This window comes from Pogoniulus pusillus, chromosome 5 (genome assembly GCF_015220805.1).
Source record: "Pogoniulus pusillus isolate bPogPus1 chromosome 5, bPogPus1.pri, whole genome shotgun sequence".
Taxonomy (NCBI): domain Eukaryota; kingdom Metazoa; phylum Chordata; class Aves; order Piciformes; family Lybiidae; genus Pogoniulus; species Pogoniulus pusillus.
In genome coordinates this window covers 39,847,724-39,862,511 of record NC_087268.1, presented here as the reverse complement: position 1 = coordinate 39,862,511, position 14,788 = coordinate 39,847,724, and the positions used below count along the sequence as shown (strand labels likewise).

Here is a 14,788-nt window from a genome sequence, read left to right as displayed (position 1 = left end):
TTGTTTGGTTGGTTTGTCTTTCCTTACTTTCCAGAGGGCAAAAAGTATCATTTCTACAAGAAATCCTACACAGGGGACATTGCAGAGGCATTTTTCCCAGACAACATTGACTGACTTCAGTGTTTAAGAGATACCTATTTCTCAACCATTTTGACTTTACCCTTCCATTCTCTCACAACAGTCAAGAAACTCCTGGTATCAAAGCCAACATTTAAACACAGGCACCTAAACTAAGGAACTCCACTGTCAGGCAGCTTCAGAGTTAGACCTACAAAAGTACATAGGACCCAGCCTTTTACATCAATCTCAGTGATAAATCAGTGTTTTACTAGTGGCACGTTGGCATAGTTCATCTTTGGAGCAACTCTCAGTACTTCTCACTCTCTGCCCACAAAAAATGACCTGCAGGACTGCTCATTTTCACCACAAAATATTGAAGAGCTCCTTGTTTTCCAAAATAAAGCTCTAAACAGTTATGCACTTAAGTCAGTAAACATTTTTAAGCAACATAAAGACAAAAGCCACTCAGTTCTTGGCTTGAGTGCTGAATATAAATAGTTATTTATCAGTAGGTCACTGCCTCTTTCCCACGCTTGCAGGCAAGGTGGGAGGCGGGCTTACTGTTCTGACTTCTTCCCCAGCAGCTTCCACCGGTATGGCTCCCTGCAGCCACAGAGATGCTCTTGCAGCTCATGGTCCATGTCACAAAACAGAAGCATATTTGCCTTACTTCACGCAGCCATCACAGCAATTTTACTTCATGTCTGTAGCCAGGCTAAATCCGTGCACAGCCATACTGTCACCTAGGTTGTCCCTGGCTCCAGTGTGAGCCTTCTCTCCTGACTCGTGGTGCAGCCAAGCTTCTGCTGCTTTAAGTAGTTTTACAGTGCTCACACAAGAAAAATGCTGCCATCAGGACAACCTATTCCAGGGATCTGTTGCTTCCCACTTCACTGTTCCAGAAAGACTGACACAAAACTCATCAGCCCAAACCTGCAATACATCAAACCTCATGTATTGCTCAAACACGAGCAGACCAAGCTGCATCAGGTTTCTTTCTCTTTCCTGAGCCATCACCACTTTCCCAGCCAGCTGCTCAAGCCAGTGAGACCATGGTGCTCCTCTGGACAGCAGGACTGCCAAGATATGCCTGCTCATCACTACAGTTGTCTGTCCCCAGTGCACACATTTTGCTGTTGAAGTTGCAATGGTACTTTCTAATTTTTTGAGTACCTGAAGTTTGTCTCCCCTGCCCCCAGGATGGTTTCCACAGCTCAGAAACTGCTTGCTTGGAAAGGCACATCAGCGTGCTCAGACACTGCAGGACCAAGAATCCAGCAAAAGGCCATGGAGAGCTACATCACCAAAAAGTACCATTTGTGCCTTTAATACTCAGTATATTAGTTCAGATGTAAACAAATCTTCAGGTTTAACTAGCTAATGGACTCTGCCCTTATCTGAATCTTCCAGCTGTGTTTCTATGTATTTAAAAACACTGATTATGTCAACCCTAGGTAAACACACTTGTGAAAAAGCATTATTTAACAGCTGTGACAAACACACCATTTAATCAGTGTTACTCCACATGCATCAAAAGTTTAAGATAAACTGCCAGGTAGGAGGTCAGTTCCGAGAGATCACAGAGGCTAAAGCAACATTACTTAGCTTTCACCAGTGCTTCAAGGCAGGTTGGCATGAGCTTGGCTATAGCATTGCCAGATGGAGAGCTACCGTAGATGACTGGGGCTGATGAAGGAGCAGTAACTGGGGGTGACGCAAATGGCATCTGAAGGTCTTCTAAGACTTGTCAGAGAGAAGCAGCACCAGCCCCGGGCCTCTGGGACCCAGGCTATCAGCTCCCCACCGGCTCCTCAAAGCCCAGTCCAGACAGGCAAGTCAGAAGGAGACAGCTTGAGGACACCCACACTGCCTAGTCCGAAGGCAGCATCCCTCCAGCGGCCCCGCCACCCCCATCCCATCCCACCTACCCATGCCGCCGGTGGGGTCCTGGCCGAGCGCTCGGGTAAGGAGGAAGGATGTTGGGGGCGGCCGGGCTTTAAGGGCAGCTCGGGGGCCCCGCCCGGCCCCGGCTGCTCCGGGGCGGCGCCGCGGACCAGGGCAGCGCAGGTGGCGGGGAGGGGAGCGGAGCGCCCTCGATGAGGAAGCTTATCGCCGGCCTTGACCCGCGCTGCCTTAGCGCCACGCACCGGGAAGGGGTCCACGGCCGGCCCCAGCCCTTCCCGCCGCCTTGTCTCCCGACAGCTTTTCATGAGGAGTTTAAGGCTGCTCGGGGATCGGCTCTTCTGTGCCTCTAAGAGAGAGCACGGAGCCAAAGCTACAAGCTCCTCCGAGCGCTGTGCAGCAGTAACGCCGCTTGTTATCCCTGCCACGTGAAGCAGGTGCAAAGCTTACCCAGTAAGCAGACTGCCTGCTGTGTGGAGGTAGCTTTCTGACTCCTTCCCTCGTCTCCAGCCAGGCAGATGAAGTTTCTCCAAACCGCTGCTGCCAAGCACAAGACAAAACGCCAGTTTCAGGCTGGCACTCAGTTTCTCAGAAGCTGCCCAGAGAAGCTCTGGATGTCCCATCACCGGAAGTGCTCAAGGTCAGCCAGGATGGGGCTTTGAGCAACCCGATCTAAGCGAAAGATATCCCTGCCTATGGCAGGACGACTGGACTACATGATCTCTAAAAGCCTAAAGCAGAAAGCTATCCTGCATGCTGTGTGTGCTGCCTGACTAAAGCGAGAGCTGAGAGAATGCTGATCAACTTAACCCAATGTATGTTTCATACCTGTACCTGACCACACTGTGTGTGTGAAATAAACGAATGAGAAGTTTAGTGTGAGAATGGCCAGAGCATGAGGCCAACTAGAAGAGGATTAGGGAAGTCACACTATATCGAGATTATGTATTCAGAATGTGGAGACAGAAAAATATTGCTAGGTATTGGGGAGGGGGAGAAAGACGTTTCTGAAATAATAAAGCCCTTCTTTAAGGCGTGCTGGTACTGTCTTAGACTGGTCTGTGACTTGTGCAATCAGTCCAATGGCATCTCCTACAGCAAGCCCTTAGTAATTAACTAGCTGCAGAACAGGTTGATTTCTTCTTAAGTACAAATCAAACAAGCGTTGTGCTGTCTTGCAGTGTGGAGTATCTACAGTGAGCACTTCAGATGCTAAAGAAGGCTGTGCTGACCTGTGATGTAGAGCTACAGCTGAACTTGGGTTTCTTAAACTGTGTCTATACTGGGTAATCTTATCAGTTATCTGTCATCTTGACTTAAAATTTATTAGCAAATTCTTAACATAAAAACTAGTCGGTGTTTATAGCTATATTTATAGCACATACTCCTGTAAGAAACACAAACCTTGCTGTATAAGCTCCACGGCCACAGCTGATGCCAGTCGTATATCACTGCTCTGTGAGATATATATATATATATATATATATATATATATATGGCCACACAGCACAGGCAGTGTTGCATTTCTTTATTATGGTTACTCCAGCAAAACAAGCAGTCTGTAATGCAGCAAAGAATGCTGAAATCACTGCTAGCTCGTTCACATACAGAATTGATTGAGATGCTGCCATCATTTTTGAGCTGCTCAGTCCTGTTCAATATCTTTATCGATGATCTGGACGAGGAGATTGAGTCCATCATCAGTAAGAGTTTTTATTTTAAGGGCAACAATGCTGGTGAAAGGCCTGGAACACAAACCATATGAGGAGAGGCTGAGGGAGCTGGGGTTGTTTAGCCTAGAGAAGAGGAGGCTCAGGGGGGACCTCATTGCTGTCTACAACTACCTGAAGGGAGGCTGTAGCCAGGTGGGGGTTGGTCTCTTCTCCCAGGCAACCAGCAATAGAACAAGGGGACACAGTCTCAAGTTGTGCCGGGGGAAGTATAGGCTGGATGTTAGGAGGAAGTTCTTGCCACAGAGAGTGATTGGCATTGGAATGGGCTGCCCAGGGAGGTGGTGGAGTCATTGTCCCTGGAGGTGTTCAAGCAAAGCCTGTCTGAGGCACTTAGTGCCATGGTCTGGTTGATTGGATAGGGCTGGGTGCTAGGTTGGACTGGCTGATCTTGGAGGTCTCTTCCAACCTGGTTGATTCTATGATTCATGATTCAAGTACAAAATTAAAGATGTGATTTCTTCCCTGAGCATTTGGTCTCTTTTCCTTTCATAAACAACAGTGGTGAGCAATAAGTTTGATTTGTTCCCAAGCACACCTCACCTACCCCTCTGCATTTGGTGAAAACAAAGAACAGGCCTTTTGATGCTATTTCCTAGGAAGAGATGTACGAGTAGGAAACACAAATTAAGAAAGCACCCACATTTTCTCAGTGATTCAAGATGAACAGGCTAGTTGGATCATGCTGGCTTCGACTTGTGTTATCTTTCTTAAACTAAAAATGAGAAATGTTGTTTTTGTTTTTTTCTTAACAAAATCTCCAAGCAATAGTAGGAGAAAAATCCACCCCGATGAGTACAAACATTTTAACTTGCCCCACACAATCGCTTTACAACTACTTCTGAGGCAGATTGGATTCTGCTGTCATTTAGTAAGCTGATGCCATGAGGTTGATCTCTAAGAGGTTATTTTGTGGTTGTACTTGTTGGAGGGACAGAACTTGTTCCCACAGGATTTGAATTTCCTAGCAAGGCTCGCTTTCTAGGAGAGCTCAGAGCACAGCAGGGCTGTTAAATATTCAGCGAACAAAGACAAAGATGTAATTCTGCTTTCTCCTACAAAGCTCTGAACTCATAGGAGTGCAATTTCCATGTACAATAGAAAACTCAAGCAACATGATTGTGAATAAGTAAATACAAACCACATTTGGTGATTGGAAACTGCAGTATGTGATTTCTGTAAACTACAGTTGTTAAATTGACATATTATTCCGAGACCATATCCTAGTACCAACTGCTTGGCTGTACGTGTGGAAATTTTAATTGATGGGTATCTCACTCTGTCATTAGTTAAATGAGACAAAATATCACTCAATTAGAGGTTGTAGAGCAGTCAATAAGATTTTCCTTGTGTTTTGTAGTTAGGAAGTACATGACAACAGTTCTGGGCTCCTCAGTTCGAGAGATGTTGAGATGCTGGAATGTGTCCAGAGAAGGGCGATGAAGCTGGTGAGAGGCCTGGAATACAAACCCTATGATGAGAGGCTGAGGGAGCTGGGGATGTTTAGCCTGGAGAAGAGGAGGCTCAGGGGGGACCTCATTGCTGTCTACAACTAGCTGAAGGGAGGCTTTAGCCAGGTGGGGGTTGGTCTCCTCTCCCAGGCAACCAGCAACAGAACAAGAGGACATAGTCTCAAGTTGTGCCAGGAGAGCTATAGGCTGGATGTTAGCAGGAAGTTCTTCCCAGAGACAGTGATTTGCTATTGGAATGGGCTGCCCAGGGAGGTGGTGGAGTTGCCATCCCTGGAGGTGTTCAAGAAAAGCCTGGATGAGGCATTTAGTGCCATGGTCTAATTGATTGGACAGGGCTGGGTGCTAGGTTGGACTGGATGATCTTGGAAGTCTCTTCCAACCTGGTTGATTCTGTGATTCTATGATACTAAGAATCATTTCTGAGAAGCTGGTGAGGTGAATCTATAAGATGGAATAGTTAATCACAAGTATTCTTTGTATGAAGAGTAACAACTTGAATTAAGGTTGAAGCATTTTAAATAAAATTAAGACAAATCACTATTTGCTTAGAATATGTGTATTTTGTAGCACCATAGAGTATTTTGTGTTGTAGTGGGCATAGAATCACAGAATGGCCTGGGTTGGAAGGGACCTCTGAAGGTCATGTAGTCCAACCACCCCCTGCAGTCAGCAGGGACATCCTGAATTAGATCAGGTTGCCCAGAGTCCTGTCAAGCCTCACCCCAAACATCTCCAGGGATAGAGCCCCAGCCACCTCCCTGGACAACCTGTTCCAGTGTTCCACCACTCTCATACTAAAGAATCTGCTCCTAACAGGTCCTTAAAGATCATCTAGTTTCTATGCCCCTGCCATGGGCAGAGGCACGTTCTACTAGAACAGGTTGCCCAAAACCCCATCCAACCTGGCCTTCAGTGTTTCCAAGAACAGAGCATCCACGTCTCTCTGGGCAAGCTGTTCTAGTGTCTTACCACCCTTACCATGAAGAACTTCTTCCTTACATCCAATCTAAATCTATCCTCTTTCAATTTAAAGCCATTGCCCCTCAGCCCGTCACTGCATACCCCGGTGAAAAGTCCCTCTCCCTTCAAAAGGCCCCTGTGTCAAGCTAACATCCTGATCAATGCTTTTAACTCAGTATTTTAAGATTGAAAAAAAAAAGAGTTAATAAGCATAAATTGCAAGGGTGTGCAGCTCATCATGCAACAGCCAGTATTGGGTGAGATGCTGAGAACTGATTTGGTATTGAGTTAATTTCATTATGAATAAAGGCCAAAGGATAGTGCTCTATATTCACAATTTATTTAGTTTTCAAGATAGTAGTAGCCAAACTCTGACCATTAGTTTCCAGTAACTACTCCTCCCAAGATAATACAGTCTAACAAGATAAGTTTATCCCCACCTTTCAGATAGAGAATCTGAGGAAGAAAGTGCTTAATAAATCAGCTGGTCAATGCAAAAGCCTTCCACAGAGAGCTGCACTTCCCTGATGTAACTAAGGCATCCCATTAAAACCATGGACAGTCAGAAAACCACAGAAAGCAGAATTTGTTTGCTGTGAGCTTCCTCACAGCACTTTGTCTCATTTCTTGAAGACATGGTTTGCTAGCAGAGCAAATGATTGGTGGGATGGCCTGGAAGAGATGGGGACTTCAAGGAAGGAGGGCACCAGGCTTTCTGAAGAGAGATCTGCAGCAGTTCAGCTACATTCAGCCACCAGGTGCAGTGCACTTCCTTAAGTGATACAACTTTGAGGTGCTCACTTAGTTTCTGTGCAAAGATCAACTTTGGCCCCAGTATGTGAGGACTCAGTACTTCATAAATTTGCTAAACCAGACCAGGCACATGCAGAGAAAGAGAAGTTTTGTACCAATCCAGAGTGTCAGCCCAACCCAGCCCAGCTCAGTAGCATTTGGCAGGTATTCCTCCCCAGAAAAAAGTTTATCCTCTGTTGCTCGGAAGAGACTTGGCTTCTCTGGCAGGTCTGTCTGTACACATATTGAACGTGTGGGTGGAGGAAGAAGCAGGGGAGTGAGAACTAGAACAGAGACCTGTGCATAAATAAAGTTCCTAAGTAAACTTTATTTACCTGGAACAGCTCCAGACTGATGCCAAAGGGCTTTGGCTCATTACCAGTGCCTGTGGCAACATGAAAAGTTAGCAGGGCAGATGTAGACCTAATGAGTTAATAGTACACAACACATTGTGAAGTCACTTTTGGCAATAACACAGAGTGGTTTGTTTCCAGTTAATTTACTCAGTCTGCTAACATTGTCTTCCCTATAGAACAACTTACATTCGCTTGTATTTTTGCTGGTAAAGAGAGTGTAGGATGGAGTGCCAGGAAGGAAAAGAAGCCCTGTGCAGACGTCTGTGAAAGATAGACTAAATCCACTACAAGGAATTTACCTTTTGTCCTTTTTAAAGTATTTTTCTCTCCATGATCATCCTCTTTGTATCCATCTCCATCATGACAACACCTTGGCTGCTTTTTTTCTCCACAGTTTCTCCCTTGGGAAATCTGAATGGATGGTGGTGTTTGGGTTGTGGGTTGTTTGGTTTTGTTTGTTTGTTTTTGAAAGCCTGGGTTTAATAGGGAGCTTCAGTTATGGGAGATCTCTGTGGAAACCAGTTAGTTGACAGTTGCAAGGAGGTGTTACAAATCTTGGTTTTGCACTTAGAAATGTGACCATCCCTTCCAGCCTTGAAATGCCTTTGTGGGTCCAACCTTCAGACTTAACCTTTGTACCTGTGCTGCAGCTGATAAACAGAGAGCACACATTATGTTGGTGCCTGTGCAATACACCAGGCATGAGACTGGGAGAATAAAAACACATGCAGTAATCGCAGTTTTGGTGCTGAGTTACCATCAGACCTTATGTAATCTATCTCTGAGGCTGGGAGATTCTCACCTGCAAGTGAGGGCACTCCCAGCAGGTATGTGGGATAGATAAATAGGAGTGTTAGCATAAGTATTAAGGGCAGCTGGTAAGGGAAGTAGGGCAGAACAAAAGCGTTCCTGATTAAAATCTTTTGTGTACTCCGTTCTACTACAGAGAAACACATACCTGCGAAACGTGTATCTGCATTTAAGAATAAAAGGTAACAACACAGGTAGAAGTATCCTGCCACCCAGATAGGAGCTGAGCCTTTCATTGGGCAGGGAAGCTTTTTTCATTCTGAATTACATACCTCTGCCTTTCTTTGTATTAGATCTCAATTTGCCTGGCACACAGCATCGTTCTTTCTCACCTAAGGTGATCCGGGTTGCCTAAACGTTGCTCACAGCATACTGAAACCACTCAGCCATCTCACTGGTAGTTTTCTCTGTGCTTCCACAATGGTATTCTTCTTCTGAGACTTCAGATTCATGTTGTGAGACCTGACATTTTCAAATGAACTTTTTTCATTGCATTCATTGTGTTTGCTGAAGTTTCATTACTAGCACGTTTCTAGACAAACTCTACTTAGTTTTTTTCTTAAGGACAGCACATCAAAGCAGCAGCAGCAGCACAGCAGCTGCTAGGGCTGTCTGGATTATCTTGTCAACTTATGCAACCAGCCCTACAAAATGAATCATGTTGTTGGCTGGACAACACAAGTACAAGTTTCATGTCTTGATCAATCTTTGTTTTGACTCAAGCACATGTTAAAAGGTTGGAGTTAAACTGGCACATTAATTAGGAACCTGAAGTATGATTTGCATTTAAATTGTGGAGATACTTGGATGATTGTTTATGTGTGATGCACACCTTCCCCCCCCCCCCCCCCCCCCCCCCCGAATCTCCTCCCCCAACACCCCCAGATAAATAATCTTTAAGGTTGCTCATATTTTTAAGAGAAAACATCCTTTGACTTTGGACACCATTTTTGGGGCAGGAGAGGCAGTGCTGCTATAAAAAACATACATGATTTCAGATTACATCAGTGTGCACAGAGGAAATAATCTATTTTGATTTTAGGTAAGATCATACCATTTTCTAGAGATGCATTTTCCCAGTGTTGAAGTTCTGCAACTGGAGACTGAGCACTGATACAGCATAGCTGTTGGAACTTCCAGCTGTTGCTAGAAGTTTGCAGCTGGGCTGATCCCTCCTGAAATGGATTTTCATGTTATTTACACAGACACTTGTATTTTCACCACAGGATACAAAGCTCCTTCTTGCCATTACCTGTAGCTCTACTGTATCTCACTCAGATTTAAATGACAACTTTAGCATCTGACAGACTTCAGTAGGGATTCATTTATCCATATCCAATGGATTCCTTTATTTCACTGATTATTGTGAAGTTGCAATAAGGTTAGTTTTTCTATTTCATCCTGAAAATCTCAGTCTATTGTGTTGGTACTTAAAGGTTCAAATATCCAGGGCTCAAGTGGATTAATTCTGCTCACTGTGTTTTGAAGGGTTGGTGGGAGGAGAGGTTGGATGGAAGGGGCACTGTAGTGAAGGGCTAGAGGAGAGTTTCATGTTAGGGGTCCCACAGAGGGGCAGGAACATCTGTGGTTAGCTAAACTGGGTAGGTGGTCAATGACATGCTTAAAAGGAGAGAATCTTTTGTTGCACATAGCCTCAATGAAATTCATTTGAGACCTTTCAGATCCTTTATCAACACTGAACATCCACCCCAAACCCTTCCCATCATTCTGCTTTATGAAGCCTCTTCTAGCCTGCAAACCCCTTTATACCTCTTGTTTTGTACTTTCAGGCACTTACTCCTGTAAAACAGTGTTTGGTCTATGGCAGCAAGAAACACTGAGATGGCACAGGACTGTCATATGGATTTGTTTGTGAAGCAACAAAAGCATCACCTGCACAGTGCTGTATCTCTGAGGGCTTCCCCAGCTCTCTACTTCTATTTATTTGATCTTTTCTAGGTGCACTTTTAACCTCCTACTTGACCTCATTTTTTTTCCCACCACCCCCCTAATGTTTATCCAAATTAGGAAAAAATGTTTTACTATTAACCTATTGTGCTAGTTTGAAGCTAGCTGGGATATTTTGGTGAGAAGAATTAGATTACAGGCTGTGAAAAGGAAACACTGGTGATGTCTACTTCACTCATAGGCTTGCTGAGATGTATAAAAACAAGAACACAAATGTAGATAACACAGTTTGCTCTCTGGCTTTGGGTTGCACTTCTTCTCTCTAACTTGCTGCCTAAGTAATCTGTCTGCTTCCTAAACCCACCAGGCCGATTCTCCAAGCTCACCTTGAACGTAAGTCAAAGTCTGGGGTAAAGTAGAGGGGTGGGAAGAAGGTGGAAGGGTGGTTGAGAGCCCCTCCTGGGGACTCAGGTTTCTGGGAGGGCTGTTGTGTTTCTGTATTACTTTTTAACTTGTATATTTTTGTATATAGCTGTATATATTGCAAATACCTGCTTATATTTTGTGCTAAGCTGTAAATATAGCTTCATTCTTTCATTTCTAGTGTGAGAGTCTACTCTGGGTGATTTTCTTAAGCAGGGAGGGGGGCGGGTAATACCCAAACCATCACACCTATGATGTTACCATTGTGGAGGCAGGGAATTAACGTGGCCAAGTCAGGAATATATATTAAAATAGAATTATTTTATTTTCCTGAAACCTGTAAACCTGTCCCCAAAACTGTATACAGAAATTAATTTAGTTTTAATTAGCAGATTTAGTTTGATTGAGAAGATCTTACAAGGATACCATGGATAAATTTGACTATTTTAGAAGTCAGGAGATGGAAAAGGCTAAGCTACTGAACACAGCAATCCCCACTATTAATCAGGCTGTGCCAAAAATTTACTCACAGGTGAGTTAGGCTGTCCCAGAGAAAGGGCGCTCCAGATCTCGTCCCCTCGCTCTCTTTCAAAAGACCTCCGAAGCTGCATAAAGGAGGTGCTTACAGTGGGAAGCCATCCAAAGCAGGGACAGTCCTGTCCCTCAGGAGCTTGTCCTTCTCAGTGCCAGGGGACTCTTTCTGCAGGAACTATCCAGGTGGGAGAGAACTCTAAGGTGGGAACCCCAAGGCAGGCAGTCCCCCAATATTTATACCCTTCCTAGACAGAGAGCAGAGTTACCACTGCCTAGGCGCAAAGACCACAGCCAATCCCAACCCGATTCCAGCACGGGCACTGCACAGGGCACCCCTTGTGCCAGAACGGCTCTTTGCTCCCCCCCTTCACCCCTGCAGGGCAGGGGGGAAACAGGTTTTACAAGCCTTTCCTCTCCCATTCAAACCATGGAGGGAGAGGGATTTGGGGGTACCCAGGGCTCCAGGACAGTTACATTCTTATTTTTCTTGTTCTTGACTCTCTCTCTGTTGGAGAAATTCTTGCTAGCTGAGGACAGAGAAATCATAAACATGAGCAACCCGTGCTGGGAGCGACCTTGAGTCCATCTAGGGAGTCAGATACCAGGCACAGGGTAGCATCCCCCACATGCAGCTGCAGGTGGGCAGAGTTTAGCCAGCCCCAGAGGCTGACCCTCAGATTGTAATGGTATACTGACTTATCCATGCCTTATGTGTAACCCTGTACCCTCTGATTGTAACCAATCTTGGTGGAGCACGCCTCTTGCTAGAATGCATATAAGTCACTGTATCACGGAAATAAAGTGGATTATGACCATCTAACCATATTGGTGAACAAAGAGTCATTTTACCCAGGTGCTCCACTGGTTATACGCCAATATCTCTCCAGCAACTGATTTCCAGGAGGCAGCACAACAGCATTCAGTTGCTTTGTTCTTGCAGCTTCTAAAACAGAGGCACTTCCATACCTTCTTAGGCTTGGAAAGCCAAGTATCTGCTATTAGATGTATCTATTTACACTTCCTCTCAACAGCCCAGCCCATTTTCCCTTTAAGAGGGAAAGATTTTGAAAAGAAAGAAAAGAAAGACAGAAAGACAGAAAGACAGAAAGACAGAAAGACAGAAAGAAAGAAGCCAATTAACTCTCCCTTCCCCCAACAACACAGCAGAAGAACTCCCCAGCAACAGCTTTTTTGCTTCTTGCAATGATTACTGGGTGAAACGCATTCAAGGCAAAGGTAAGGTTAAAATACAACAGTATAGAAACTAAATAAAATTACATAATATATTTCATCATTATTTCATAATCATGAAGCTGCAGCACGTAAATAAACTCGTTTTGCATGTCAGCATAACATGCTGCTGTGTTACTGCTTCCCTCAAGATGAATTTTCGAAGGAACAGGAGATGGTAATCTTCTGAGAGGAAGCATAGAGAGAAGTAGTAAATATTAAGCATATTCCTACTGAGCAATGCTATTATACAGAACTGCACAGAGCCTACTTAATATCAAGGAAACTGGGGTATTAAAATGGAAACCATTAAGAGTTTTACCAGAAAATTTAATATTTCTTCTAAAGTTGAAGTGACTTAGGGTAGGGTGTCCCTGCCCATGGCAGGGGGGTTGGAACTAAGTGATCCTTGTGGTCCCTTCCAACCCTGACTGATTCTGTGAATGTATGTCTATAGCAATTGTTTTTCTCTCAGGCACACAGTTTGTCAGGGTTCTGAGAGTACCAACAGTCTCTGCAGCCTCTACCTCCATGTAACTGCTGGATGGCAGAGCCCAGAGAGTGGTGGTGAATGGTGCCACATCCAGTTGGCAGCTATCACTAGTGGTGTTCCCCAAGGATCAGTGCTGCTGGGCCCAGTCCTGTTCAATATCTTTATTGATGATCTGGACCAGAGGGGATTGAATCCAGCATGAGTAAGTTTGCAGATGACACCAAGCTAGGAGCAGGTGTGGAGCTGTTGGAAGGTAGGATTGCCCTGCAGAGGGACCTGGAAAGGCTGGATGGGTGAGCAAAGGCCAATGGGATGACATTTAACAAGGCCCAGTGTAGGGATCTGCACTTTGGCCACAACAACCCCAAGCAGTGCTACAGGCTGGGGACTGAGTGGCTGGAGAACAACCAGGAAGAAAGGGACCTGGGGGTACTGATAGACAGTAGCTGAAGATGAGCCAGCAGTGTGCCCAGGTGGCCAGGAGAGACAATGGCATCCTGGCCTGTCACAGGAACAGTGTGGCCAGTAGGACAAGGGAGATTATTCTTCCCCTGTACTCAACGCTGGTCAGGCCACACCTTGAGTGCTGTGTCCAGTTCTGGGCCCCTCAATTCAAGAGCGATGTTGAGGTGCTGGAACGTGTCCAGAGAAGGGCAGCAAGGCTGGTGAAGGGCCTGGAATACAAATCCTATGAGGAGAGGTTGAGGGAGCTGGGGGTGTTTAGCCTGGAGAAGAGGAGGCTCAGGGGTGACCTCCTCTCTACTTAGGTAGTCTACAACTACCTAAAAGGAGGTTGTAGCCAGGTGGGGGTTGGTCTCATCTCCCAGGCAACCAGCAATAGAACAAGGGGACACAGTCTCAAGTTGTGCCAGGGAAAGTACAGCTTGGATGTTAGGAGGAAGTTCTTCCCAGAGTGATTTGCCATTGGAATGGGCTGCCCGGGGAGGTGGTGGAGTCACTGTCCCTGGAGGTCTTCAAGAAGAGACTGGATGAGGCACTTGGTGCCATGGTCTAGTTGACTGGATAGGGCTGAGGGATAAGTTGAACTGGCTGATCTTGGAGGTCTCTTCCAACCTGGTTGATTCTATTCTATTCTAATCTAACTTTGTGACTGTAGTCAGATTAATTAACTTTTAAACACAACGTTGTGGGAAGTTGGAGTGTGAACTTGAAAGGAAAGCTACAGATTCTTGAATACTTCCCATAGGAACGTAGGGCCAAAAGTAAAGCCTAGGATCTTAGCACATGCTGCTCAAAAACGGCAGAACCTTATCCTGCTCTGGATACAGCTGCTGTTGCAATACACTCAACTGTTTCTTTCTTTCATGTGCTTCACATGTGTCGAAACAGATTTGTCATCTGTTTGTCAGAACCAGTTCCAGGAGAACCTGAGAACTGAATAAAAGACAACTGACAATCTACTCACACATCAGGTTGTCTACAGCCTTCTGGCACTGCCTTCACCAGAGAAGCAGCACCACTAACACAGAGATTTTAATTCTGTAATTAAACTGCCTATCAGGCTCTGCTTGGTGACAAGGGGCAATGGGTGGAAGTTGAAGCATAGGAAGTTCCATGTAAACATGAGGAGGAATTTTCTCACTGGGAGGGTGACGGAACACTGGGACAGGCTGCCCAGGGGAGCTGTGGAGTCTCCCTCTCTGGAGATCACAGGCTAGTAGGGGTTGGAAGGGACTCAAGGAGATCATGGAGTCCAACCCCTCTGCCAGAGCAGGACCACACAATCTAGCACAGATCACAGAGGAACACATCCAGACAGGCCTTGAATGTCTCCAGAGAAGGAGACTCCATAACCTCTCTGGGGAGCCTGTTCCAGTGCTCTGTCACCCTTACAGTAAAGAAGTTCCCCCTCATGTTGAGGTGGAACCTCTCATGCTGCAACTGATACCCATTGCTCCTTTTCCTGTCACAGGGAGCAAGTGAGCAGAGCCCGTGCCCCCCAGCCCCCGACCAGCCCTCAGGTGTTCATAAACATTGATCAAATCCCCTCTCAGTCTCCTCTTCTCCAGACTAAGCAGCTCCAGCTCCCTCAGTCTCTCCTCATTCAAAACCTGCTCTGCAGGGAGTTGGATTAGATGATCTTCCAAGGTCCCTTCC

General features: G+C 45.5%; 1 protein-coding gene across 1 annotated transcript in view; it reads right to left on the bottom strand.

Annotated features, from left to right (window-relative positions):
- Positions 1-2,054, bottom strand: part of SLC15A1 (solute carrier family 15 member 1) — a 36,907-nt gene extending 34,853 nt beyond the window's left edge. Inside the window, exon 1 of the mRNA XM_064143852.1 lies at positions 1,989-2,054. Within this exon, the coding sequence (XP_063999922.1) occupies positions 1,989-1,992 (4 nt within the window). The 5' untranslated portion in view covers positions 1,993-2,054. The remainder of the gene's footprint in view (positions 1-1,988) is intronic.
- Between the last annotated feature and the right edge of the window lie 12,734 nt (positions 2,055-14,788).